The sequence below is a fragment of the Erythrolamprus reginae genome, unplaced genomic scaffold, assembly GCF_031021105.1.
Source record: "Erythrolamprus reginae isolate rEryReg1 unplaced genomic scaffold, rEryReg1.hap1 H_49, whole genome shotgun sequence".
NCBI classification, from domain to species: domain Eukaryota; kingdom Metazoa; phylum Chordata; class Lepidosauria; order Squamata; family Dipsadidae; genus Erythrolamprus; species Erythrolamprus reginae.
Window position 1 is genome coordinate 194,700 of NW_027248505.1, and position 26,976 is coordinate 221,675.

General features: G+C 42.2%; 1 protein-coding gene across 1 annotated transcript; it reads left to right on the forward strand.

Annotated features, from left to right (window-relative positions):
- The first annotated feature begins 380 nt into the window (after positions 1-380).
- On the forward strand, positions 381-18,653 carry LOC139155712 (class I histocompatibility antigen, F10 alpha chain-like). The gene is made up of 7 exons (XM_070730973.1): positions 381-464; positions 4,728-5,003; positions 8,630-8,905; positions 10,925-11,209; positions 11,728-11,823; positions 15,492-15,530; positions 17,980-18,653. Exons 1-7 carry the CDS (start codon positions 395-397, stop codon positions 18,006-18,008), a joined length of 1,071 nt encoding a protein of 356 aa, XP_070587074.1. The 5' UTR covers positions 381-394; the 3' UTR covers positions 18,009-18,653.
- The last annotated feature ends 8,323 nt before the right edge of the window (positions 18,654-26,976 follow it).

Below are 26,976 nucleotides of genomic sequence, written 5' to 3' on the forward strand. Positions count from 1 at the left end.
CAATCACAAAAAACTAAGTTTGACCTTAAGCCAGCTTACTATACTGTGCCAAGGCCACCGCTTGCCTGCCTGCCCGAGTCGTCTGAACGCGAATACTTATTTCTGCCGCCCGCCCAGCCTCCATTTTGAGCCATTCTAATTTGCACAAGGCAGTTTTCCCGTCCGGACTCCATCAGACCACAACTGTCAGGTGTTAACCGCTTCTCCCCCCTAGACACGCCTCCTGATTATTACGTCACGCTTGACACGCCCTCCCAGGGTGGACTTGTTAATAATTCAAAGGGATTTTCCCGCGTTGTCAGCACGTCAGGGGAATCCCGGTTCGGAATCGGGAGCGCCTGCGCAATCGGGGGCGTTTGGTTACAAGCAGGTTCGCGACAGGACCGCCGAAGCGATGGAGCCGCGTTGGGGGCTTCTCTGGCTTCTCCTGGCCGCCGCTTCCTGCCTTCTGGAGGGCAAACGCAGTGAGTACCGTCACCTATGGTTTATGTAGCTGGAGGGGTGCAACTAGCTGAAACTCGGGTCAGGAGAGGCTGGGTAGGTGGGTCACAAGATCGTCTGGATACGGGCGGGGGTGGGTGGGGGGACAACCTGCGATCGGATCCCAGTTCTTGACTTCTTTTTGTCCCAACGGAAATCCCTGAAGGTGGCAGTACAGTAGAAAAGTAGAGTAGAGCAGGGGTCCACTCCTCAACCTTTTGGACATCAGGGACCACCAAGGTCATAATTTTAAATCCCACGGACCCTAATTCATAATTTTAAGTCCCGCTGGCCATTAAGATTTTTTTTTAAAAAAAAATACATTTGTAAAATAATGATCAGAGAACTTCCATTATATTAATACGAAGTGCACCCATTTAATATAACAAAATTATAAATGCGTATTTAATTATAGCAGAATCTTTAAAGGTTGTTTAATTGTAACAAAATTATTAAGGGTAGTGTAATTATTACAAAGTAATTGACTCTTATTTGATGGTGGCTTGCTGATGTAGTTGGGAAAGGCAGTCCCATGTTCCAGAGCTGTAGCTATAGTCCCTTCCCTTTCCTCTCCTTCCCCTTATCTTTCGCTTTCCTTTCTTCTTCCTGGACTTGATTAATTGCACTCGGATATTATTATTATTATTATTATTATTATTATTATTATTATTCCATCTCTCACAATACTAGACAACACAGTATCAACAATAGAGACCTTCAAATTTCTAGGTTCTATCATATCTCAAGACCTAAAATGGTCACCTAACATCAAAAACATCATCAAAAAAGCACAACAAAGAATGTTGAGTTCAGGAAGCTCAAACTGCCCAAGGAGCTGCTGATTCAGTTCTACAGAGGAATCATTGAGTCTGTCATCTGCACCTCGATAACTGTCTGGTTTGGTGCTGCAACCCAACAGGACCGACACAGACTTCAGAGGAGAATCAGAATTGCAGAAAAAACAATTGCTGCCAATCTGCCTTCCATTGAGGACCTGTATACTGCATGAGTCAAAAAGAGGGCGGGTAAAATATTTACTGACCCCTCACATCCTGGACACAAATTGTTTCAACTCCTACCCTCAAAACGTCGCTACAGAGCACTGCACACCAAGACAACTAGACACAAGAACAGTTTTTTCCCGAACGCCATCACTCTACTAAACAAATAATTCCCTCAACACTGTCAGACTTTCTACTAAATCTGCACTTCTATTCTACTAGTTTTTCTCATCATTCCTATCACCCATTTCCTCCCATGTTGACTGTATGACTGTAACTTGTTGCGTATATCCTAAGATTTTTATTAATATTGCTTCTTCGTTGCTTATTTGACCCCTATGACAATCATTAAGTGTTGTACCACATGATTCTTGACAAATGTATATTTTATTTTATGTACGTTGAGAGCATATGCACCAAGGCAAATTCCTTGTGTGTCCAATCACACTTGGCCAATAAAAAATTCTATTCTATTCTATTATTATTTATTAGATTTGTATGCCGCCCCTCTCCGTAGACTCGGGACATATCTTACCTAGCAGCCAAGATTTCTTCATGGACCACCCACATTTTCCCATGGACCACCAGTCCATAGATTGGTGACCTGTGGAGTAGAGCAGTGTTTCCCAACCTTGGCAACTTGAAGGTATTTGGACTTCAACTCCCAGAATTCCCCAGCCAGCAAATGCTGGCTGGGGAATTCTGGGAGTTGAAGTCCAGATATCTTCAAGTTGCCAAGGTTGGGAAACACTGGAGTAGAGTGTAGAGTAGAACACCTTGGAGGTCCTCTAGTTCTGTTCTTTTTTTTAAAAAAAAAAATTTTTTTATTGATTTTTAATATTTACATAATACCTTCTAATACTTTCAGGTGGGTTAACATCTATATATTTACCTTACATTACATTGATTGTTCATTTTTACATTTGTAGATTTACGACGTTCTATCACTTATTGTTGATTTGCTTTTCTTTTTTGTATCCGGTTGTACCAGTTCATCCAAATAGCATAGTAATCTGAATCTTATTTATCGTTCAGTTCCATAGTCAAACCATCCATTTCTGCACATTCATAGATTTTCCCGATTATCTCCTTGTCGCTGGGGATCTGCTGATTTTTCCATTTTTTTGCGTAGGCTATTCTTGCGGCCAATGTTCTCTCTCATTTTTTTTTGGTGTGGGCGGAAAAGTATAGTGTCTGGGCGGCATAGAAGGCTAGATAGATAGATAGATAGATAGATAGATAGATAGATAGATAGATAGATAGATAGATAGATAGATAGATATAGATAAATAATTGCCTTCTTTTTTATTAAAAGAAATTAATAATAAAACATAACCAAAACCTATTACTATTATTATTATCTTCTCCTCTTTTTCCATCCCTGTCTCCTCCCCCCTTGTGTGTGTGTGTATGTGAACTCTTGAACCATTTCCAATAACAGGTGAGGGCTATTGGAAATGGTTCAAGAGTTCACACACACACACACACACACACACACACACACACACATACAGGGCTGGGTGTTTTTTTTTCTCTGTTATTATTTGGGTGCTTTTTACCATATGCTTTAAATCAAGAGTCATTTCTCTCTTTCTCTCTCCCCTTCTTGTTCTCTCTCTCTTTTTCTCACTTTCTCTCTCCCTCTCTTTCTATCTCGCTCTGTCTGTTGCTCTCTCTCTCTTGCTCTCTCTCTTTCTATCTTGTTTTCTTTCTTTCTCTCTCTCTTTCTATCTCTTGCTTTCTTTCTCTCTCTTGCTATCTCTCTCTCTCCCCCCTCTTTCTCTCTCTCTCTCTTTCTCACTTACTTTCTCTCTCCCTATCTCTTTCCATCTTGCTCTGTCTGTTGCTCTCTCTCTGTCAGTGAGGGGACTGCGAGAGCGCTTTCTCCAAGCGCTTTGGGAACGCCTGCCCTGCCTCTACTGCATTGCCATTTTTTTAGTTAAAAATTTGGGTTTTTGTTTATTAATTTTCAGTCTTGCAAATTCACTGTATTCTTCTATTTTTGCAATAAATGATTGTCCTGTTTCTAATGGGTCTTCTACAAAGAACTCTAAATCGTCCGCATAGGCCTGAATTTTATATTCTTCCCTTTTTACTTTTGTTCCTCTGATGTTACTATTTTGCTAATTCTGTTTAAAATGGTTTCCAGTGTTAGGACAAAGAGCAGAGGTGACAATGGACATCCCTGTTTGACACCTTTATTTATTTTAAGTGGCTCAGTCATTTCAGTATAAATAATTGCCCTGGCTTTCTGGGAAGTATGTATTTTTTCCACTAATTGCTTCAATTTATCACTGAATTTCATTTTTGGGATTAATTTTATAATGTATTCCCAATTTACGTTATCAAATGCCTTTTGCGCATCCAGAAAGATCAAGGCAGCCTGTCTTTCTGGATGCGCTTCATAATATTCAATAATATCTAAAACAATTCTAGTGTTGTTCCTGATGTGTCGCATTGGTAAGAATCCATTCTGATCAGTGTGGATGGTTTTGTTTAAAAAAAAATTAAGCCTTTCGGCAATGATTGACATAAGAATTTTGTAATTGACATTCAGTAATGCAATTGGCCTGTAATCACTAATTTGAGTTATATTGGCACCTTCTTTCATTATCGTAGTGATAGTCTTGTTCTACTCTACTCTGTACATTGTACTTTTCTACTCCTCCTCTATTCTCTACTCTCCTATTCCTCTACTCTCCTACTAAATACTAGAATAGAACAGAATTCAATTCAATTCTTTATTGGCCAAGTGTGATTAGACACACAAGGAATTCATCTTGGTTCTGTTCTGGTCCTTTGCCATTTTAATTGCTGCCCTGTGGGACACATTTAAGCACCTCGCAGGCCAGATCTGGCACACAGGCCTTGAATTTGACACCCCTGGACTGTAGCAGAGCCAGAACTGAAGATTGCATTCCAAAATTTCCTGGCTAACTTTCCCCAAACAGTTCTCCACCTGTGGCCCCTGCTTGTCCAATTATATCCAAATAAATTGTTTTTGCAACGGTCTTGCATTCTTCTCTCAGGGCAACGACCTTGAAGACTGAGCGTCTCTGAGTGGCCCGCTTCTTCCTGATTCCCTCCCTCCAGAGTTCCTGGCAGGCTGAATGCGAAGCTCAAACCTATTATGGCAGCTCTTGACAGTCCCTTATCGCACCTCATGCTGCAACTCCTGTGGAGTCTCAGTCTGCAGCCCATTTCCAAGCGCCAGCCCAACTCCACCCTGTACTTGTTTTTCCCTAGGCTCCGTCCCCCGCGGCATCCGGGTGACCTACTCTTCTGCAACTGAGGATTGTCCGGGACTGCCATTCTTCTCCGCTGAGGGTTACGTGGACGATCAGCTCATCATTCGCTATGAAAGCCACACCGAGAAGATGCATCCTCGGGTAGACTGGTTAAATACACTGGAGAAGGAAGAACCCAAATTCTACCAGAGGTACCTCTCGATTTTGCGAAATGACCAGGAGGACTTTCAGGAGAACGTGCACATGCTCCAGAAACTCTATAACCAAAGTGGAGGTGAGTGAGCAGTGAGCGGAAAGTGGATGCTATCCTGCAAAAAGAAGGCAACGGAGGGAAAAGCTCCATTTTTTTACGGATCTTCCTGCCTTCTTCATCAATTGGCTCAATAAGCTGGTTGCCAAAGCCCTTCCTCCCTCCCTCCCTCCTTTTTGCCCCTTGCCCTCCCCTCTTCCCATTGCATTATAAGAAATAATTCCCTTTTTACCTGCTTTCTGTGGCCATAAGTGGTTGTGGAAAAATGGGTTTTATTTATTTTATTCATTTATTTATTCATTTGTCCAATACACAAATACACAGGAAGAAAAATAGACATGTAGTAATATATATGAGGGTAAAGTGAACTTAGAGGAGAGGATATATGAAAGAAAGAAAATATATAAGATAGGTGAAAAAAGAAAAGACAATTGGACAGGGGACGAAAGGCACACCGGTGCACTTATGTACGCCCCTTACTGGCCTCTTAGGAACCTGGAGAGGTCAATCATGGAGAGTCTAAGGGAGAAATGTTGGGGGTTAGGGGTGGACACAATTGAGTCTGGCAATGAGTTCCACACTTCGATAACTCGATTGTTGAAATCATATTTTTTACAGTCAAGTTTGGAGCGGTTCGTATTAAGTTTGAATCTGTTGCGTGCTCTTGTGTTATTGCGGTTGAAGCTGAAGTAGTCATTGACCGGTAGGACATTGCGGCATATGATCTTGTGGGCAATACTCAAATCGTGTTTTAGGCACCGTAGTTCTAGGCTTTCTAGGCCCAGGATTGTTAGTCTATTTTCCTAGGATATTCTGTTTCGAGTGGAGGAGTGAAGGGCTCTTCTGGTGAAATATCTTTAGACATTTTCAAGGGTGTTGATGTCTGAGATGTGGTATGGGTTCCAGACAGATGAGCAGTAGTCTAGGATGGGTCTGGCAAAAGTTTTGTAGGCTCTTGTGAGTAGTGTGAGATAGCCTGAGCAGAAGCTGCGTAGGATCAGGTTAACAACTCTAGAAGCTTTTTTGGCGATATTGTTGCAGTGGGCTTTAGCACTTAGGTCATTCGATATTAGTATTCCAAGGTCTTTTACTGAGTGTGGGTTGGCAGTGAGAGATTGTTTATTCAGTTCGTATGTGCGGTTTGGATTCTTTTTGCCGATGTGGGGGGTAGAGCATTTGTTGGTTGATATTTGAAGTTGCCAGGTGTTAGACCAGTCTGAAACAAAGTCCAGGTCTTTTTGTGTGTGAATTATTTGAAAGTGATTTCAGGAAAGGCAACCTTGCTCCAGTGCCAGGATATTTGGGCCTCCCAAGTAATCCTGTCTTAATTAAGGAATCTTGGACTCTGAAATAATTGTAGCTCAGGTTTTAGATTTTGGCAGTGGTTTGTTCTGCAAGCTTATTTTGAATCTTGGACTCTGCATGAGGAATTTCCCAGCCTTGTGTGGTTTCCAAGTAATGCACCCATCACAAATCAAATTCTAAAGCATTGCTCTTCAAATAACTAATTTATCATCTTGGCGCTACTAGTGAAAAGCCAGTACTAAAGTTCCCGGACATTTCACCCCGATATAAATTTCAGTTTCTCAAGTTTCCAAACAACTATCACATTGTCCAACCAAGATGTGAGTTGGATGCTCAGAGACTTCTCTCCTGCTCTTTCTCTGGTCAACCAGACGTTGAAATGTGGTTGATTCATCAGTTAGGAATTCAGTTTTGACTGAAAGCTCCATCTCCTCTTCAGTGTAAGCTGTGTCAGGCAGAATGCAAGTCAGAATGCCCAAGGATACAAACAATCCAAAGGTGGATTCCTTCCGGTTCACACTGGTTTGTCCAAACCTGTAGCAAACCGCTGGTGGTGATGTCATGATGGTGTTAGGGAATAGGTTCGGTCAGTTGCCGATCTGTGGCTGCTGCCATCTTTTTATTTTTTTAAAAATCAGATTTTCTTTTCTGGATTTAAAAAAAAAATCCAGATTTTTTTTTTAAATTCTGCACATGCATTGCCATCTTATTTTTGAGTTTTTTTTCTCTGATTTTTTTTTTTTGCCACCGCACACGGGTATAACGACAAATGGCCATGAGGCACGGCCACACAGTGCAAGAGAAAGCGAACGGGCAGCGAGACAAATTAGAACCCACCTTTGAAACAATCCCACACTCCAGTCAAATTCAGGCTTGATAGAAACTTAGAAGACTGACGGCAGAAAAAGACCTCATGGTCCATCTAGTCTGCCCTTATACTATTTCCTGTATTTTATCTTAGAATGGATCTATGTTTATCCCAGGCATGTTTAAATTCAGTTACTGTGGATTTACCAACCACGTCTGCTGGAAGTTTGTTCCAAGGACCTACTACTCTTTCAATGAAATAATATTTTCTCACGTTGCTTTTGATCTTTCCCCCAACTAACTTCAGATTGTGTCCCCTTGTTCTTGTGTTCACTTTCCTATTAAAAACACTTCCCTCCTGAACCTTATTTTGTTTATTGATACATAATAAACAAATACATACTAGCGAGATGATATATTAGGTAGAAAATACTACAAAAAGACGTATAAGTATAAAATGTGATGGACGCTGGTGATGATTTGTGGAAATGTACGAGATTCATTTGGTTTTCTTTTTAATGTTTTTCTTTTTTTTGAAAATTAATAAATAAACTTGGCGGAGAAAAAACAAATTCAGGCTTGACACCTCATTTATAGTGAGTTCCTTCTTAGTGAGTGTTGTGGTTGGCTCTGGGCCAGCTCCTGCCCCAAGGACTGTGGGTGTGAATGTGGGTGAATCCTCCCAGTGTCAGAGGCCTGTTTTACTGCCGACTGTTTCAGACAGTGAAGCATCGGAAGCAGGGAGTGACTGTGATATGGGACCCTCAGAGGGGGTCATGGCAGACAGCCAATTAGGGAGCAATTCATCCTCCTCCTTATCTTTGCTGGACTCAGATGAAGAAGCATTCATTGACGTACACAGCCGCAAGGCAATGACTAGGAAAGAGCAGCTGCAGAAATACTTCAGCAGTAAGGGAGTTTCAACTGTGGTTGGGTGTGGTTCAACTAATTGGGGCTGCCGTTAAATTGGCAGCATTTTGGCTTCCGAGAGTGGAAGTTTATCCGTTCAGTGACATTGGAAGTGGCTTTCGTCCCAGGATTCTCCAAGGACTCTCTTTGCTTTGATAGCAGGACTCTGAACTTAAACCACAGTCAAACGTGTGAGTTTGAAAACGTTAGAAGGAGAGTGGCTTTGACATCTTCACAGCTACTTGTTAATTGCTTTGTGTTTGTTTATTGTTTTTCACCGCATTCAAGTCTGTTGCTTTGAAGGTGAGCCCTTTGACTACCAAAAGGGTGTTTTGCTTCTACTTTGCTTTGGATAAAGACAGTGTTCTTGCCTTTTCACGTGTGTGTGTCTACTTTGTCTACCTTTGCAATTAATTGCTAGGAGCCGGCAGAATAGTGAGGCTGAGTCTTACAGATCCCAAAATTCTGTCTTGACCTCGGCTGGTCCCCAAGATCTCTTTTTATAATCCTCGTCTTTCTTACTTTCTCATCTTAGCAGTCACAGAATCCGGAGCCCCTACAAGGAGTGGATTTCCCCAATCTCCCAAGAGAGATCTTTTCCTCCTTAACCTTGGGGGTGCTTCTTTCAGGGTATCACATCGTCCAGATGATCATCACTTGTGAAGTACGGGAAGACGGGACCAGGAGCGGATGCTGGCAGTACGGCTACGACGGGAGGCATTTCCTCAAGTACGACATGGGGACTTCCACCTGGTACGCAGCCGACAAGGAAGCCCTGAGAGTCAAGTGGGAATGGGAGAATGAAACCGACCTCATGCAACGCTTCACAGGCTTCCTGGAGAGCACTTGCCCGGATTGGCTGGAGAAGAACGATCATTATGGATCGAACTCATCCTTGAGGAAAGGTACAGAGAAATGCCCAGGGAGAAAAGCGTCTTGACAGCTTTCCTAGAGACCAGTAGGGTGGGGATAATATGGATCTCTGGAGGCAGTTGGTTCCAAAGCGATGGAGCTGCCATAGAAAAGGCCCTTCCCCGAGGTCCTGCCAGATGACATTGTTTGGTGGACAGGACCTGGAGAAGGCCGACTATTATTGGTCATCGGGAAGTATGAGGTAGAAGGCGGTTCCGTAAATGCAGTGTTCCCTCGATTTTCGCGGGTTCGAACTTCACAAAAAGTCTATACCACGGTTTTTCAAAAATATTAATTAAAAAATACTTTGTGGTTTTTTCCCCTATACCACGGTTTTTCCCGCCCAATGATGTCATATGTCATTGCCAAACTTTCGCCTAAAGTTTATTTTAAAATAAACTTTAATAAATAAACATGGTGAGTAATAATCTAAATGGTTGCTAAGGGAATGGGAAATTGTAATTTAGGGGTTTAAAGTGTTAAGGGAAGGCTTGGGATACTATTCATAGCCAAAAATAGTGTATTTACTTCCGCATCTCTACTTCGCGGAAATTCGACTTTTGCGGGCGGTCTCGGAACGCATCCCCTGCGAAAATTGAGGGAACACTGTAGTCTGGTCGTGAGCTATGTAGGATTTTAAAAGTAATAACTAACACTTTGAATTGCGTTCAGAGGGCAACTGGCAACAAATGCAGTCAGCGGAGAGTTGGAGTATTATGAGTGTATCTCGGCACACCCACTATGGCTCGTGCGGTTTACTTTGAACCAGCTGGAGTTTCCGAACGCTTTTCAAGGGTAGCCCCAAGTAGTGCACGTTGCAATAGTCAAGACGTGTGGTGATGAGGGCATGAGTGACTGTATGAAGTGCCTTCTGGTCTAGGTAGGGATGCAACCCGTGCATACAACGCCTAAAACACGATCTGAGTATTGCCCACAAGATCATATGCTGCAATGTCTTACCAGTCAATGACTACTTCAGCTTCAACCGTAACAACACAAGAGCATGCAACAGATTCAAACTTAATACGAACCGCGCCAAACTTGACTGTAAAAAATATGATTTCAACAATCGAGTTATCGAAGCTTGGAACTCATTACCGGACTCAATTGTGTCAACCCCTAACCCCCAACACTTCTCCCTTGGACTCTCCACGATTGACCTCTCCAGGTTCCTAAGAAGTCAGTAAGGGGCGTACATAAGTGCACTGGTGTGCCTTTCATCCCCTGTCCAATTGTCTTTCCTTTCTTTCATCTATCTTATATAGTCTCTTCCTTTCATATATCCTCTCCTCTAAGTTCACTTTCACTCTCTTTTATATTATCACATGTCTATTTTCTTCCTATGTACTTATGTATTGGACAAATGAATAAATAAATAAATGAAAAAATAAATAAATAAATAAATAAATAAGAAGGACTTGTGCAAAGGCCCCCCTAGCCACAGCTGAAGGATGTTGATCTAGCCTCAGCTGTGAATCTAGGAGTACACCCAAGTTGCAAACCCTATCTGAGAGGGTTATTACTCCCCCCACCCCGTCCCCAGCGCCAAAGACAAACAGATGGTAGAGTCTTTAGGAGGCAGAACCCACAGCCACTCAGTCTTGTCTGAGTTGAGCTGGACTCCCATCCAGACCCTCACGGCTTCAAGGCACCAGCACATCACATCCACCACTTCACTGAATCGACACGGGTGTAAATGTAAACAATAGGGCTGCCCTGGAAACAGCGAAATACCATCCGGTGGTGCCTCTACCAGTGAAAAGGAGCTCAGGAACACAGCCCTCACAACCTCCATTTTCATGGCAGAGGGTTGCAGGAGACTGTTGCAGCCGAAAATGGTGCTCATGAGCCCATTTTCACTGGCAAAGAGTGTGAAAATGGTTACAAATTACTTTGTTCGGTGCTGCAATACAGCGCTCTAACCACTGTGCCACCATGGCTCACGATTCACAAATCATGATGATTTCAAGGGAGACTCCATTTTGATCATAAACCCCCTTTTTTCTCCCCAGAGCCTCCACTGGTGAAGATGAGCAGCAGGACGGAGCCCGAGGATGGGATGGAAACTCACGTCTGCGAACCTTATGGCTTCTACCCCAGGGAGATTGATGCCTTCTGGACGAGGGACGGGGAGGTCTGGGAGGTGGACACCCACCATGCTACGTCTGTGGCCCCTAATGCGGATGGGACCTACCACTACTGGATGAGCCTCCATATCGACCCCAAAGAGAGGGGCCGCTATCGGTGCCACGTGGAACACGACGGCCTGCAGGATCCTCTGGACTTGGAGCTGAAGGGTGAGAGGCTGCAGGGAGGGAAAGGGTGGCCTTTTTTTGCTGATGGGAAGATTGTGGAAAAATAATAGTGCGCAGATGTGACTTTATTTTACCATTGTTTCCTTTTATGGTTTGCGGACTTTCACTGTACTGACTTCCTGTAATCAGAGGAAAAAGGATGCCACACTAGGAGGAGACTCTATGATGGGGGTCTCCTCCTAGTCAGCTCCAGAATGGAATGCGCAGAAGCCAAATCTCTCTCCAACATGCATGCCCACTCCCTCAAGTCCATATCCGCTATCGGTGTGGCGTCCACCCCACCCCCATTCTAGTAGGCTCTCCTGCCCTTTCTAATTTAGTGGTCCCTGAGGTCCGAAAAGTTGGTGATCGCTGGTGTAGACTGTAGAATGTGAGGAATAAAAATTTGGGCATTTCCTATGACATAGACACCTGACATTTCTTAACTTGGAGATCTTTTTGCCCAATAAGCAGATATTTGGTGGTTCCCATTGAGTGATTCACTCTTTTTCTCAATCCAGTTCCACAATCCAGGTCCAACCTGTGGTATATCATCGGTGGTGTTGTGGCTGGCGTTATCGTACTGTGTGCAATTGTTGGGATCGGGATATTTCTCAGTAAGTATCCTTTTCTGGGTGGTTGAAAGAAGATGGGGGTGATTCCTCCCATGTGTCTCCCTTCAAGGAGCTACCTAGTTTGTTTGCTTACTTCCTGCTTGCGTGTTTGTTTATTCATTTATTTATTACCTGCCTTTATTCTTTTCACAAATAACTCAAGGTAGTAAACATATCCAACATACCTCCCTCCTATTGTCTCTCCTTATCTCATATCTCATATATCTTTTCTCCCTTTCATATATCTTCTCCTCTACTTTTATATCTTCTCTTTATATATAATACTTCATGTCTATCCTCTTCAATATGTATTGTGTATTGGACTAACTAACTAACTAAATAAATAAATAAATAAATAAAATATCCCCCCCCCCCCCCAACAACCCTGTGAGTGGGGTTGGGCTGAGAAAAAGTGACTGACTTGAAATTATCTAGCTGACTTTCAGGACCATGTTTGGTCGTCTGCTTTCTATCCTGGTGCCTTAACCACTGGACCAAACTGCCTCTTCCTCTTCTCTTTCTCCTTCTCCTCCTCTTCTCCTTCCTCCTCCTCCCTCTTCCTCTTCTTCTGTTTCTCCTCATTCCTTCTCCTCCTCTTCTCCTTATCCTTCTCCCTCCTTCACATTCCTCCTTCCTCCTCCTCCTTCTTCTTCCTTCCTCCATGTCCTCCTCCTCCCTCTTCCTCCTCTTCTTTTCTTTCTCCTCATTCCTCCTCTTGCTCCTCTTCTTTCTTTTTCCTATTTTTCTTTTTCATCTGCTCCCTCCTTCCTTATTTTTCCCGCCCTCTTGTGGAGCATCTGAGATCTCAGCTTCTTAATTCATTTGAGTCGGAGGTTCAGACAACCCAGTCTCCTTCTGAGTTGGGAAGGGGCAACACAGAACTGCCTCTTTCGAAGGCTTCGGTCAAAGAGAAAGGTTTCCATGAAAATGTTCTTGTTTATTTATTTATTTTGTTAGAGTTATATTCTTCAGATCGTGCAAAATGCAGCTGCGAGAGCTATCATGGGCTTTCCTAAATATGCCCATGTTACACCAACACTCCGCAGTCTGCATTGGTTGCTAATCGGTTTCCGGTCATAATTCAAAGTGTTAGTTATGATCTATAAAGCCCTTCATGGCACCGGACCAGTATATCTCCGAGACTGCGTTCTGCCGCACAAATCTCAGCGACCAGTTAGGTCCCACAGAGTTGGCCTTCTCCGGGTTCCGTTGACTAAACAATACCTTCTCTGTGGCGGCCCCGACCCTCTGGAACCAACTCCCCCCAGAGATCAGAGTTGCCCCCACCCTCCATGCCTTTCGTAAGCTCCTTATAACCTACCTCTGTCGTCAGGCATGGGGGAACTGAGATATTCTCCTCCCCCTAGGCTTACAAAAAAATGTATGCATGGTATGTCTGTTGTTAGCTGTTGTTAGCCGCCCCGAGTCTGCGGAGAGGGGCAGCATACAAATCCAATAAATAATAATAATAATAATAATAATAATAATAATAATAATAATAATAATATATGATTGGTTATTAAATTAGGGTTTTTAAATTACGTAACTTAAATATTAGATTTGTTTATATTGTCTTATTATTGTTGTTAGCCGCCCCGAGTCTACGGAGACGGGCAGCATACAAATCAAATCAAATCAAATAAATAAATATATATACATATATATATATACATTATATATACATATATATAAATAAGGAGCTGTGATATTCCTTCAATACACCAGGGTGATTCGACACAAAAATATGTAACCCTTCCCTGGTGCAGAGCTGAAGGGATTGGATACTGTAGCCTAGAGGATAATTCTCTGCCTTACAAGGCAAAGGTTGCAGGTTCAAGTCCCAGTGGGTACGGCTAGCTGATGAGGCCAAAATAAGGCCGAAATACATACATACATACATACATTCACCCTTCTCACAGATTTGGGGCGGCTTCCTCTGCCTGTTGCTGCTTCTTCTGCTGTTTTCCCCATTTCACTTCCATCCAGGGGAATGACCCATTAATCACAGATCAATCCAGGGTTCCATTTGTATCAAAGCAAATATCCTGGGAGTCTTCCTCCTGGGTGCTTGGATGATATTTGCTTGGACTGTTTCCATGCATTGAGTGAGATTGACATGTTTTAGATTGAGATTGAGTCCTCGGAGAGGAGCGGCATAGAAATCTAATAAATTATTATTATTAATTATTATTATTATTTAGTTCCTGGTGCATCAGAAATGTCTTTCGGTTGGATCCAAGAAGTGTGCTATTCTCTGCTGCTGCTCCTTTTTTTGGAATTAGGACAACACACACACACACACACCAGGCCTATATTTTCTCCCAGGCCTTGCGAGCCTCTTTTCAGGCACCAGCTTTTGTGATGTGTATTAGAATTTGTTGCATGAAAATCAATTCCAGAAGCACGCACAAATGATTCATTCAACTGGATTCATTAACTTCTTTATAAACATAGTAATATAATATATATATATATATTTACAATACCATTAGCTGAGTTCTTCTTGGTTGTAGCAATAGTTAAAGGTAAAACACAAGCAACTTCTAGTTCAGAGAGGACAGAGCACAGAGTGGACTTGGAGCCCTGTCCAGCCTTAAGCTTAAGTTTTCAGTTTCGATTCTCTGCACAGACTCAAAAGTACTTAACTCCCATTGACTGACGTAGTTGCTATGCCTTATTCATTGGCTGAGCTTGTTACCACTGGCTATTTCAGTCATGAATATGCTAACAATAAGCATCTTTTGAAATGGGGTTAAGGACAATTTGCGGCAAACTCGCCATGGCCAACTTACCGTGGAACAACTCACCATGGCCTTGTTATCACTGGCTCCCTCAGTCATGAATATTCTAACAGTATGTATCTTTTTGAATGGGTTCAGGAGAACTTGCTGAGGCCCAACTCTCCATGGCCAACTTCCTGCTGGACAAGAGTTAGAATAAAATTTGTTATGAATTGTTTCATTGTATGCTGTGAGCCGCCCCGAGTCTACGGAGAGGGATGGCATACAAATCTAATAAATAAATAAATAAAATAAATAAATAAAATCAAAGAAATGGAGGAATAGAATCATTAAAGAAAGGATGTTGAGGGAGGGACAAAATGAAAGGTGAACGGCAAAAACTAAAATTATTTTTAAATTATTTTAAGTAATGAAATTCAGCTGTTGAATTTTCCTGTTGCTGGTTGGCCATGGCAAGTTATCCCACAAGCGAGTTGGCCAAGGTGAATTGACTCTGGCAAGATGGCCGTGGCAAGTTGGCTGTAACAAGTTGTCCCATTCCGTTCAAAATGAGCTCCCTGTCTTTCGTAAACTACTCAAGACTCATTTATACCACCAGGCATTGGGGAGTTGAGATATTCCTTCCCCCTAGGGCCTAGGCCATTACAAGTTATGCGTGGTACGTCTGTGTGTGTTTGGTTTTATAATAAGGGTTTTTAGTTGTTTTATTATTGGATTGCCACATGCTGATTTTATCATTGTTGTTAGCCGCCCCGAGTCTATGGAGAGGGGCGGCATACAAATCCAATAAATTATTATTATTATTATTATTATTATTATTATTATTATTATTATTATTATTATGTCTTCCAGTCATTGATTGGCTTCTGTTGTGGTGTTGTCCTCTAACAAGGCTTTCTTCCTCTTCTTCTCTCTTCTTATACAACCTAGAATTCAAGAAAGGAGTTGATGAGCAAAGGAATGACCCTTGTGAGTAAATTATTACCAAATGTTTTGATTTTTTTAATGTTTTCCATCTGAGAATCAAGTCAGGCTGTCAGTTGAGAGCAAACCCTAGCAAAGGTGTCAATGAGAATGATGGGCAGGTGGAGTAGGGGGACAGTCCAGATTCAAAATTTTCCGAGGGACATAAAATTATTACGGGCTGCTTGGAGCCCCCCAGGTAGGTTTCTTTGTTTATTTAGATTTTTATCATACCTTTATAAATAACATCTCCAACATTCCTTATCCTATTTTCTCCATAACAACAACAACCCTGTGAGGTGGATTGGGCTGAAGGAGAGCAACAGGCCCCAGCAAGCTTTGATGCAACTGACTCTCTCCTGGTTTCCAGCCTGGTGCCTTCAATTACTAGACCAAGCTGGCTATAGATTGGAGCCTCTCCAACCAACTGCTATTAGTGACTACAGTGGTACCTCGTGATACGAACCCCTCATGATATGAACATCTCAAGATACGAACCTGGGGTTTGGAAATTTTTTGCCTCTTGTTACTAACTTTTTCTGGCTTACGAAACCACCGCAGATCGCAAAATGGCGCTCCGCTGGGCACCGCCGCCCGGCTGTCACCTTTTAAAACAGCCGGGAGGCTTCTCGGCGTTCTCCTGAACCCGAACCCAGAAGTTTGGCAAATGTTCGGGTTCGGGTTCCGGAGGCCACCGAAAAGCGCCCGGCTGTTTCAGAAGGTTACAGCCGGGTGCTGCCGCCCAGCTGAGCACCGTTTTTGCAATCAGCAGCGACGTTTTCGGCCGATCTGGAGGCTGAAACGGAGGTGGGGAATCCCAATAGGGAATTCCATGGGCGGAGCTTTGACATCACTAAGACGTCCTTCCTGGTTGGCCGAAACGTGGCCTCCAGGAAGGACGTCTTCGTGACGTCAAAGCTCCGGGTTCGGATTCGGGTTCGGGAGAACGCCGAGAAGCCCCCCGGCTGTTTCGTCTTACGAACTTTTCGCCTTACGAACCACTTTCCGGAACAAATTAAGTTCGTAAGATGAGGTATTACTGTATTTGGCGCCAAGTCTGTCATTTTAGACCAGGGATGGTCATAACTATGGCACCTTTATGATTTGTAGACTTCAACTTCCAGAATTCCCATGCTGATAGAAAAAGGGCTGAAGGGCTCTTTTCAGCAGACATATAAGAAGTAACATGCCCACTAAATGTTGGAAATGTAATCAGATACCTGGTTTGTATTATCATATGTTGTAGACATGCCCAAAGGCAAAAAAATATATTGAACAAAAATGCATACATGGTAAAACAACATATAGAAAATATGGTAAAACAACATACAGATTTAAAACCAGAAATATTTTTGGGTATCTTACCAGAAAAATACAATAAAGGGAATACATATTTAATTTTATATGTGCTAACAGTGGCTAGAATTGGGCTTGCACAACACTGGAACACAACACTGGAAGAATTAAGAAATCCCTACGAATGAAAGTGTAATTTAAAAAAAATTAGAATGTACACAAATGGATAATGTATATGCCGCTCCGAGTCTACGGAGAGGGATGGCATACAAAGCTAACAAATAATAATAATAATAATAATAATAATAATAATAATAATATTAAGGAGAAGGAAGAAACAGAATATTTTTTGGCATGGGATTTGTTTTACCAATAGCTAACTAACAGAAACATAAGTTAGAAACTGAAAGGTTTAAGAGAATTATTAATTATATAAGGGTTTACTAAAATGGTTAAGCAAATACTATTATTACGTGATTGTTATTAATACAGTATAATGAATATCATTGCTATTATTACCATTTTTTATTTCTCAAAACACACTGTCTATGTAGACATCAGATTTTTTTATACTTAATTAAATATATATATTATATATACACTGCTCAAAAAAATAAATGTAACACTCAAAGAACACATCCTAGATCTGAATGAATGAAATATTCTCATTGAATACTTTACAAAGTTGAATGCGCACAACAGCATGTAGAAATGATTGTCCATCAGTGTTGCTTCCTAAGTGGACAGTTTGATTTCACAGAAGTTTGATTTACTTGGAGTTATTTTTGTGTTAAATGTTCCCTTTATTTTTTTTTTAGCAGTATATAAAATTTGAGCATGACGTTGGCCACGGTTCCTTTTCTGGTCTCCTGTGAATTTCAATTAAATAAATTTGGGGACACAGAATCTATTTTGGTTCCTGGCAACTTAGTGTCAAAGAAGGCTTCTTGATCTCCTTTAACAGATTAGAAGGTACCTCGCAGGTCATCTAGTCCAACCCCCTGCCCAAGCAGGAGATCTTACATCTGCCACTACCAAGGATCAAACTCATAACCTCCTGATTGTGAGGCAAGAGCTCCACCACTAGGCTGGGTTGAAGCTCTCCAAGATGATTCCAATCATCTTAGCCTTCTCTTCATCTTTTTGTTTTCTTCTACAGGTACAAGTTCACTTATGACCAATTGTTGAGTAATCGTTTGAAGATAGAATGGACCTCCTCAGGGATACTTAAAACTTGCATTTATGGGTGTTTGCAACTTCTTGCAGTCACAGGACCATGTTTTACGATGCTTTTGTCAAAAAGCCAGCATTTTTCAGCAAAACCAGCCCTTAGTGAACAAGTTGTAAAATTGGGTTGGCCAACGGTAGGGCGACCTTGTTTTTACGATCATCAAGACGATGGACAGTAGTCTCAATTATGATCATAAATGGAAAACTCCCTCCCCCTCCCTCCGAGAGGTTCTCGGCAGTCTCTGAGTTTCCTGTCAGAAAACCACACTCCTTACTAACACTGATGACGTTACCTAGTCAGGTATTGAAATGTCTGCAGGAAAACAAGCAAGCTCTGACAGCACCAAGGACTCCTTATTTCAAATATGCAACTAGAGATGCAACTATTCTCCTTTATTGGTATGTTTTGTTTTATTCCACCGCCTAAATGAAACTCATGTTTGTTGTGAGCTGGGGGACAACCGATCCCAAGGAGAAAGTCAAGGTCCATCCGAATTGATCAGAACAAATTCTAATTTAAAGTCACAGTGGTGCAACCTTTTTTAAAAAATATATATATATTTTTATTAAATTTTATTACAACAAACAAACAAACAAACAAAATACTTAAAGAAAAAGTGCCCAACACCAATAAAAACCCACCACCATTTAGGGGGTTAAATTATTTGCAATAAGTTTCAATTTCTTCCTTAGCTCCGGTTTACATTTCTTTACATACAAAAAGTGATTGGAATTTATTTTTCACATTGTCGTCATAAATTCTACTTAAGATAGAATTTTTCACCTTATTCCATCGTGCCATCAGCTTCTCCAATTTATTTTCATCAAAGTTATTTAATCTTATTTCCATAATTTTGAAGTGGATGTGGTCCACCATGTACCAGTACCAATTTTGGATTGTCCATTTATTGCTATCCTTCCACCCTAATACCACTACTGCTTGAGCGCTTTCCAAAGCTGCTGTTTTGATTTCTTTAAATTCTTGTAATTCCCCATATTTAACTAGTGTTGCTAATTCTTTCGTGATTATCCAATTAATGTTTAGCATATTATTAATTTCATTCTGTACTTCCTTCTAAAATTTTTGAACTTCATCGCATTCCCAGAGCATATGCATAAAAACTCCTTTTATTTGGCAACCATGCCAGCAATTCTGGAAGTGTGCTAGTTTTACTGGCGTGAAATACCATTTATGTAAAATTTTCCTTCTCATCTCTCTAATTCTTGTAACCTTGACTGACCAAAATGGACCTCAGCCTCCTGGGTTGTCATCATCCAGGATCAAAACTAGATTTATTTCATGGAGACCAATAAGGATCAAATAATAGATTTAAGAAGGAGAAAAGGAGTTTGGGAAAAGAGTAGACAGCGAGATGAGAAGAAAAGGAAAAAAAGATAAGAAAAAAGATAAGTTAAATAAGTGGGGATGGAGAAAATACAAATATCAAAAGGAAAGAGTAGAAAAATTAAAAGACAATGGATGGTGGGGTTTAGAACACCAAAGACTGTCTTTGCCATTTTGTTTCTTTTATCCCTAAAAGCATTAAATTAGATTTGAATAATGATAAGAAGATGAATTGTTTAGGTTTGATATACTGTATATAATGAATTTAATTGTTGGGTTATAATGCAATATGTTTCTTTTTCTTCATTTCAATACAATATAAAATTATATATTGAGGGATGAATAGATGATGAATAGTGGAGACATTAGTTTTCTCTTTTTGCTGCACCTTTTGGATTAAATGAATACACAGTAGAAGTAACTTCCACTTAAAAAATTTGGTTAAAGGTAAAACTGAATGGCTATTATGTGAAACTATAAAGGACTAATTGATTCAAAATTCAAAGAAAGATTTTGGGAGAACTTTTTTATTTTGTTTTCTTTTTCCGCCATTATTATAATCTAATTCCTTATTAATTATTCCGTTAAAATCCCCTAACAGACAAATATTATCAGTAGCATGATCACTAATAATAGTTTGTAGTTTTTTGTAAAATTTTTCCTGTCCTTCGTTCGGGGCGTATATGTTGATTAGCGCTATTATTTCTTGTTCTTTTTGGATTTCGACTATTAAAATTCTACCTTCAGTATCTTTATATTTTAGTTTAGCTTGTATATTTGAATTAATATAACAAATTACTCCTCTCTTTTTTCCTTGTGCTAAAGATGAGAATAGATTCCCTAGTTTATTCCTTTTAAGCAGATGTTCAAATTTATTTTTAATGTGTACCTCTTGCATGGCAATTATATCTACATTCAACTTGGCTAATTTATTTCTTTTATTCGGCGAATTCAGGCCATTTATATTAATTGAATACAGTTCAATTCCCCAGTTTGTCATCCTTTGTGGAGCTAAATTTGAGTTATTTGTATTTGGGTCTAGTTGCCCTTGTACTTCTAGTATCTTTTGGTAAGTCTGTGTAGCCATCTTTACCATTGATTCAAAATTGATACAAAAATATAGTGAATTTTGATGCTAATGATGTAATCTATATAATTATTATGATATTATGTTAAGAGTTCTGCTTTATTTTTATATAGGATAGATACTAATAGAGGAAGAAATAGATAAACAACAAGTTTGTTAATGCACTTGCCCAATACAATTTAAGCTTAACTTAGCAAACTCTGTGAAGTGAGTCTTAAGGTTTGAGACAAGACCAAGAGGTGACAAATGAAGAAAAGTTAGGAGAAGTTCTGGGCTGGGGTGTAAATCCAGTCTGGTTGCCTCCAAGTTTTAACATTTAGAACAGTATTTTTCAATCTTAGAACTTTAAGATGTGTGGTCTTCCTTTCCCAGAATCCCCCAGGCAAGATCCCATCTGGGTCGGTCACATTCACAGCAAGATAATGACTTACTGCCTCTGACTGATCTATTCAGACTGCAATTGAATTGATGAAATGTTTGAAAAATGTATTTGGATGACCGTAAGCTTTTTAACTGCCTGGATGCTTCGCAAGTAGCAAAACTTAGGCCAAGTTAAACACGGTATGGTAAACCCAATGAGGTTAACAGTCTGGTTTGGACATGGTTGTGTCTCTTGACTGGCTCAGGAATTCTGGAAATTGAAGTCCACAAGTCATAGCAATAGCACTTAGACCAGTGGGTCTCAACCTGGGGGCCGGGACCCCTTTGGGGGTCGAACGACATTTTCATAGGGGTCGCCTAAGACCATGGAAAAAGACAAATTTCCCATGGCGTTCAGAAGTAAAGATTTTTTTTCTGGTGCCTTGGAACATATTTTTAAAATCCGACCAATCAGGCATTTACAATGGGGGTGTCCCTCTGACCTTCCTGCCAATCAGCTTAAAGCTCTTTTGGGAGAATTGGTGCTAGACTTATGGTTGGGGGTCACCACAATATGAGGAACTGTATTAAGGAGTTTCTGCATTAGAAAGGTTGAGAACCACTGACTTAGACTTATATACCTCTGGACAGTGCCTTCACAGCCCTCTCTAAGTGGTTTTACAGAGTCAGCTAATGCCCCCAACAATCTTCGTCCTCGTTTTACCAACCTCGGCAGGATGGAAGGCTGAGTCAACCTGAGCCTGGTGAGATTCAAACTGCCAAATTGCAGGTAGCAGAAATAGCCTGCCATATTGCACTCTAACCACTATGTAATTGTGACTCCCCAATAAAGGACAATTGTTCCCAACAATTTTAGAAGTTGAAGGAATCATATTGGCCATGAACTTCCGGGTAAACCACAAGTGCCTCTGGAGCCTCATTCTTGCCGCTTCTCCACTGTCCATCCTCTCGGGCTTTTGGTTGTGTGGAGCCAGGGGAGGAACTTTTGAAACATTGGAAAAATATTACAGGCACAGCCCCCCAAATTCAGATACACTCCTTTCAAAGAAAGGCATTGATAACTGACAAGATTCCTAAGAATCTTAATACGTGTGAATGAAAATGTGATTTCTTTTACACCACACCTTAGCAATACACTGAATTCTTTCCCATCTTTTCTCTTTAAATTCAGCTTCTAGATCAGTGATAGTGAACCTTTTTTTTTTGCCTGGGTGCTTAAATAGTGCGCAGACCTGCACCCATAATGCAATATCCCCCTCTCTCCGCATGCCACACCCCACACTGCCTCCCTAGCGCATGTGATCAGACCTCACGGAAACCTCCATGAAGTAGACCCAGAGGCAGGGTTAGGTGAAAGACGGTTCCTTTTATTCAGCTCAGAAGGTAAGTGACAATCAGCGGATACCGTCTGCTCTACCTGGGAGAAACCGCTCCTTTTATACATTTGCGGTTCCCGACAAAGAAAGAGCAGGCGCGTCTGAGCCAATCAGGAGCGACTTCCTGATTCTAGCTCAGACAGCATTTCCACATGGAACTAACTATTTACAAGGATACAAAGTAGCCATTACGGATACAACACCCCTCCCTCCTTAGTCTGGATACATCAATCACGAAAGCCACGTGACGAAGTCCTCCAATCTGCTGGGTCTTCGCGAGGCTCGCTCCAACCTGCGCAGTTCAGTTGAGTCCTCGCTGCCGCCGGTGGAGGTTGGTTCGCTGGTACTTTCCTGGCGCGGCTGAGCAGGGCCGCCGATAGAGGGGTATTACTGGTACTGGTGTACCGGGCCCGGCCATGAGGGGCCCCCGGTTTTGGCCGCCGTCGCACATGCGCAGTACTGGCCCTCTCTTGCTGGCTGCCTGCCTCACCAACGAAAAAGGCGGGCCCTCTGGCCCTCGCGAGGCAGGACTCGAAGAAGCCCCGACGGAGCCTTAAGCAGCGCGGTCCTCCAGTCCCAGAGCGTGCGGCGAAGGTAGGAGCCCCTTTGGGGTGGCGGTTGCAACTTGCGCTTGTGTTAAATTTTGTTTCTTTCCTAAGCAGCCTTCTGTGTAAAAAAATCCATTTGGGAACGAGTCGTTCCCAAATGGATTTTTTTACACAGAAGGCTGCTTAGGAAAGAAACAAAATTTAACACAAGCGCAAGTTGTAGGCTTTGCACGCGTGCGCCAGCGTCCCCTTTTCCAAGGCGCGCACGAAGCCGCGGCGGCCCCCGCCTCCCCCCGCCTCTAGCCCCCTCGCGTCCCCGTGGCTACTCGCCGCTGCCCTCGCCCGCCCGTCCGCTCCGCCTCTCTTCCCTGCAGGCATTCTCACAGCGGGGGCCACCGCGCTCTCTCTATCTCCCTGCTAGCCTGCCCGGAGCATTCAAAGTAAGAGCGGTTTTTCTTACTTTGAATTTTCCGGGCAGCAGGGGGGTGGAGAGAGCGCGCGTCAATCCACGCGGCCGACATTCCAGGCGCCATCCCGACCCCGGCTTCCTGGATTCCTGGTGGCGGCGACCGAGCCCTGCGGTGGGAACGAAGCGAGTGGGGCGCTCCCCGCCCGGCTGCAGCTCTTGTAACTCGGCCCGGGATGGGTGTGACTCTACGGCTGCCCTCGTCGGGGAAAGAGAGGGGAGGGGAAGAGAGGGCCAGGAGGACACAGAAGGGAAGGAAGGAAGAAAAAATAGGGAGGGGAGGAAGGGAAAGACGGAGGGGAAGGAAGGGGAAGAGGGAGGAGAAGGAAACAGGAAGAAGAGATAGGTTGGTTGGAATGAAGGAAGAAGGGAAAGAAGGAGAAAGGGGAAGGGAAGGAAGGAAAGGAAAAGAGGGAGGGGGGAAAGGAAGAAGGGTTGATTGTAATTGAAAATTACAATTGAAAGTAATTGAAAATTACTTTTGCCAGCCTCCGGAGAATGAGAGAGAGTGAGAGCCACGACAGAACAAGATAGAGAGAAAGTGAGAGAGAGAGAGAGAGAAATAGGGGGAGAGAAAGAGATAGCAAGAGAAAGAGAACGAGAGAGAGAAAGAGTGTGAGAGAGAAAGCAAGAGAGAGAGAAAGAAAACAAGAGAGGGAAAGTGAGAAAAAGAGAGAGAGAGAGAAAGAGGGGGAGAGATAGAGAAAGAGAGAGAAAGAAAAGAGAGAGAGATCAGAGAGGAAGGAAGACAGAGAGAGGAAGAAAGCAAGAGAGAGAAAGAGAGAGAGAGAAAGAAAGTAAGAGATGAGAGAGGAAGAAAGAGAGAGAGAGGAAGAAAGCAAGATAGAGAGAGAAAGAAAGAGAGAGAGAGATGAGAGGAAGGAAGAGAGAGAGGAAGAAGGCAAGATAGAGAAAGGGAGAGAGAAAGAAAGAGAGAGAGGGAAAGAAAGCAAGATAGAGAAAGAGAGATAGAGAGATAGAAAGAGAGAGAGAAATGAGAGAGGAAGGAAGAGAGTGAGAGAGAGGAAGGAAGCAAGATAGAGAAAGAGAGAGAGAGAAGGAAAGAAAGACAGAGATGAGAGAGGAAGGAAGAGAGTAAGAGAGAGGAAGAAAGCAAGATAGAGAAAGAAAGAAAGAAAGAGATGAGAGGAAGGGAGTGAGAGAAAGAGAAAGAAAGCAAGAGAAAGAGAAAGAAAGAAAGATGAGAGAGAAAGGAAGAGAGTGAAAGAGAGGAAGAAAGAGAGAGAGAGAAGAGTGGAAGGAAGCGAGAGAGATATGATAGAAAAAAGGGGAGAAAAAAAGAGAAATGAGAAAATGATTGAGGCAGAGAATGACAGAAAAGAGAGAGAAACAGAGAGAGAAGTGATTCTTGATTTAAAGCATATGGTAAAAGCACTTAAATAATAACAGAGGAAAAAACCCAGCCCTCACCTGTTTTTATTAATAGTTTTGCTGGTTGTTTTAGTTTTAATAGTAATGGATTTTGGTTTTTAAAAATTATTATTGACAAAATTGAACGGGTCCAAAGACGGGCTACAAGAATGGTGGAAGGTCTTAAGCATAAAACGTATCAGGAAAGACTTCATGAACTCAATCTGTATAGTCTGGAAGACAGAAGGAAAAGTGGGGACATGATCGAAACATTTAAATATGTTAAAGGGTTAAATAAGGTCCAGGAGAGAAGTGTTTTTAATAGGAAAGTGAACACAAGGACAAGGGGACACAATCTGAAGTTAGTTGGGGGAAAGATCAAAAGCAACCTGAGAAAACATTATTTCACTGAAAGAGTAGTAGATGCTTGGAACAAACTTCCAGCAGACGTGGTAAATCCACAGTATCTGAATTTAAACATGCCTGGGATAAACATATATCCATCCTAAGATAAAATACAGGAAATAGTATAAGGGCAGACTAGATGGACCATGAGGTCTTTTTCTGCCATCAGTCTTCTATGTTTCTATGTTTCTATTAATTTCTTTTAATAAAAAAGAAGGGATTTATTTATTTATTTTTTATTTCTATGTCACCCAGTCCCAAGTTTTTCCTTATTTCCAGATTGCATTTCTTCTTGGTGAGGTTCCGCCCATTGCTTCTTGTACTACCTTCAGGTGGCATTGAGAATAAATAGATGCCATCTGCTCTGTGGCAGCCCTTTAAGGATTGGGAAACTACTATTATATTCCCCCTCAGTTTTCTATTTATTGAGTTAAACATACTCATTCTCTTAGCCCTTGTTCATAGGATTTAGCCTCTAGGCCAGGGGTGTCAAACTCAATTTCATTGAGGGCCACATCAGGGCTGTGTTTGACTTCAGAGGGCCGGGGGAGGGCTTGCCCAGGGTGTGTGGCCATGGTGGGCATGGCACCGGATTTGGGGGGCAGTAGTTTTAAAATGGCCGGGGGGGGGCAGACACTTAGACTGTATGGGGCCCCAAAATTCCTGATGGCGGCCCTGCGGCTGAGGCCTGGTTTGGGCTCCAGCCTGCTGAATCGGTCTGGCAGGCACAACGCCGACCTCGGAGGATGAAGATGGTTCGGCGTCGCTGGAGGATCCTTCCTGACCCAATAAGTCCATTTGAATGTCTATTAAATCGGGTTGCGTGTTACAGTCTGTTAAAATGGGAGAGTCTGTGTCAGCGGTTTGCTCCAGGGAGTTTTCCATGCGCTTTCGTACATGGTCAATGTGCCGCTTCCACATTCGACCATCTTCCAGTTTTACAATATATGTTTTAGGAGTAGTCTGTTTCACAACAATTCCCTTCATCCAATTTACACCTCCATCAAAAATTTTTACAAAAACATTTTGTCCCAAATACATTTGTCTTTCAGGGTTTACATACATAGGGTTATTGGTACAAAACCTTGGGTGTAACCTATCCAGTGGGGACCTCAGTTTCCTTCCCATTAGTATCTCAGCAGGGCTTACGTGCGTGTGAGAGTTTGGGGTAATGTGCTGGGTTAACAAGAACTGGTCCAAATTCTGTTGTACATCTCCAGGGCCTGACCTGCGCAATGCTTCCTTTGCCACCCGAACGTAACGTTCTGCCAAACCATTAGCCCAGGGCGAGTAAGGCGAGATGAGAGCATGTCTGACTCCTAGATTATCTAAGAACAATTCAAATTGCCTGGCTGTTAATTGTGGACCATTGTCAGACACTAAGATATCAGGACAACCATTGGTAGCAAACAAACGGCGCAGAACCTTAATGGTGGCACTTGTAGTTATATTGTTCATTGCTATGATTTCCACCCATTTGGAAAATGCATCAACTACTATTAAGAAGTATTGTGACCCCACTGGCCCTGCAAAATCAATATGGACCCTGGACCACGGCCCTGCAGGTTGTTCCCACTCTGCTGGAGTTGTTTTGGGGGGGTTAGGCCGTGACTCTTGGCATGGATCACATTTGGCTACCCAGTTTTCAATATCAGTATCCAAACCTGGCCACCATAAGTGCCCCCTAGCTAGGCCCTTCATCCTGACAATCCCAGGATGGCCCACATGTAACATCTTGAGTACTTTGACCTTTAGACTTTCAGGAATGATTACTCTATCACCCCACAACAGGCAACCTTTCACAAATGACAATTCTAGTCTTTTGGTTTTGAAGTCACACAATTCAGGTTCCACAGAGTCATTCTGCCAGCCCTTAAGTACACAGTTTACCACCTTTTTTAGGATTGGATCTTGCTGCGTGTGTGCAGCCACCTCCCTTGCAGTAGT

Excerpts from the sequence above, each read along its gene's own strand:
- LOC139155712 (XM_070730973.1), top strand. The coding sequence starts at position 395 with ATGGAGCCGCGTTGGGGGCTTCTCTGGCTTCTCCTGGCCGCCGCTTCC. Across the intron at positions 8,906-10,924 it reads GAACTCATCCTTGAGGAAAG|AGCCTCCACTGGTGAAGATG; the intron begins GTACAGAGAAAT and ends TTTTCTCCCCAG. Across the intron at positions 11,210-11,727 it reads TCTGGACTTGGAGCTGAAGG|TTCCACAATCCAGGTCCAAC; the intron begins GTGAGAGGCTGC and ends TTCTCAATCCAG.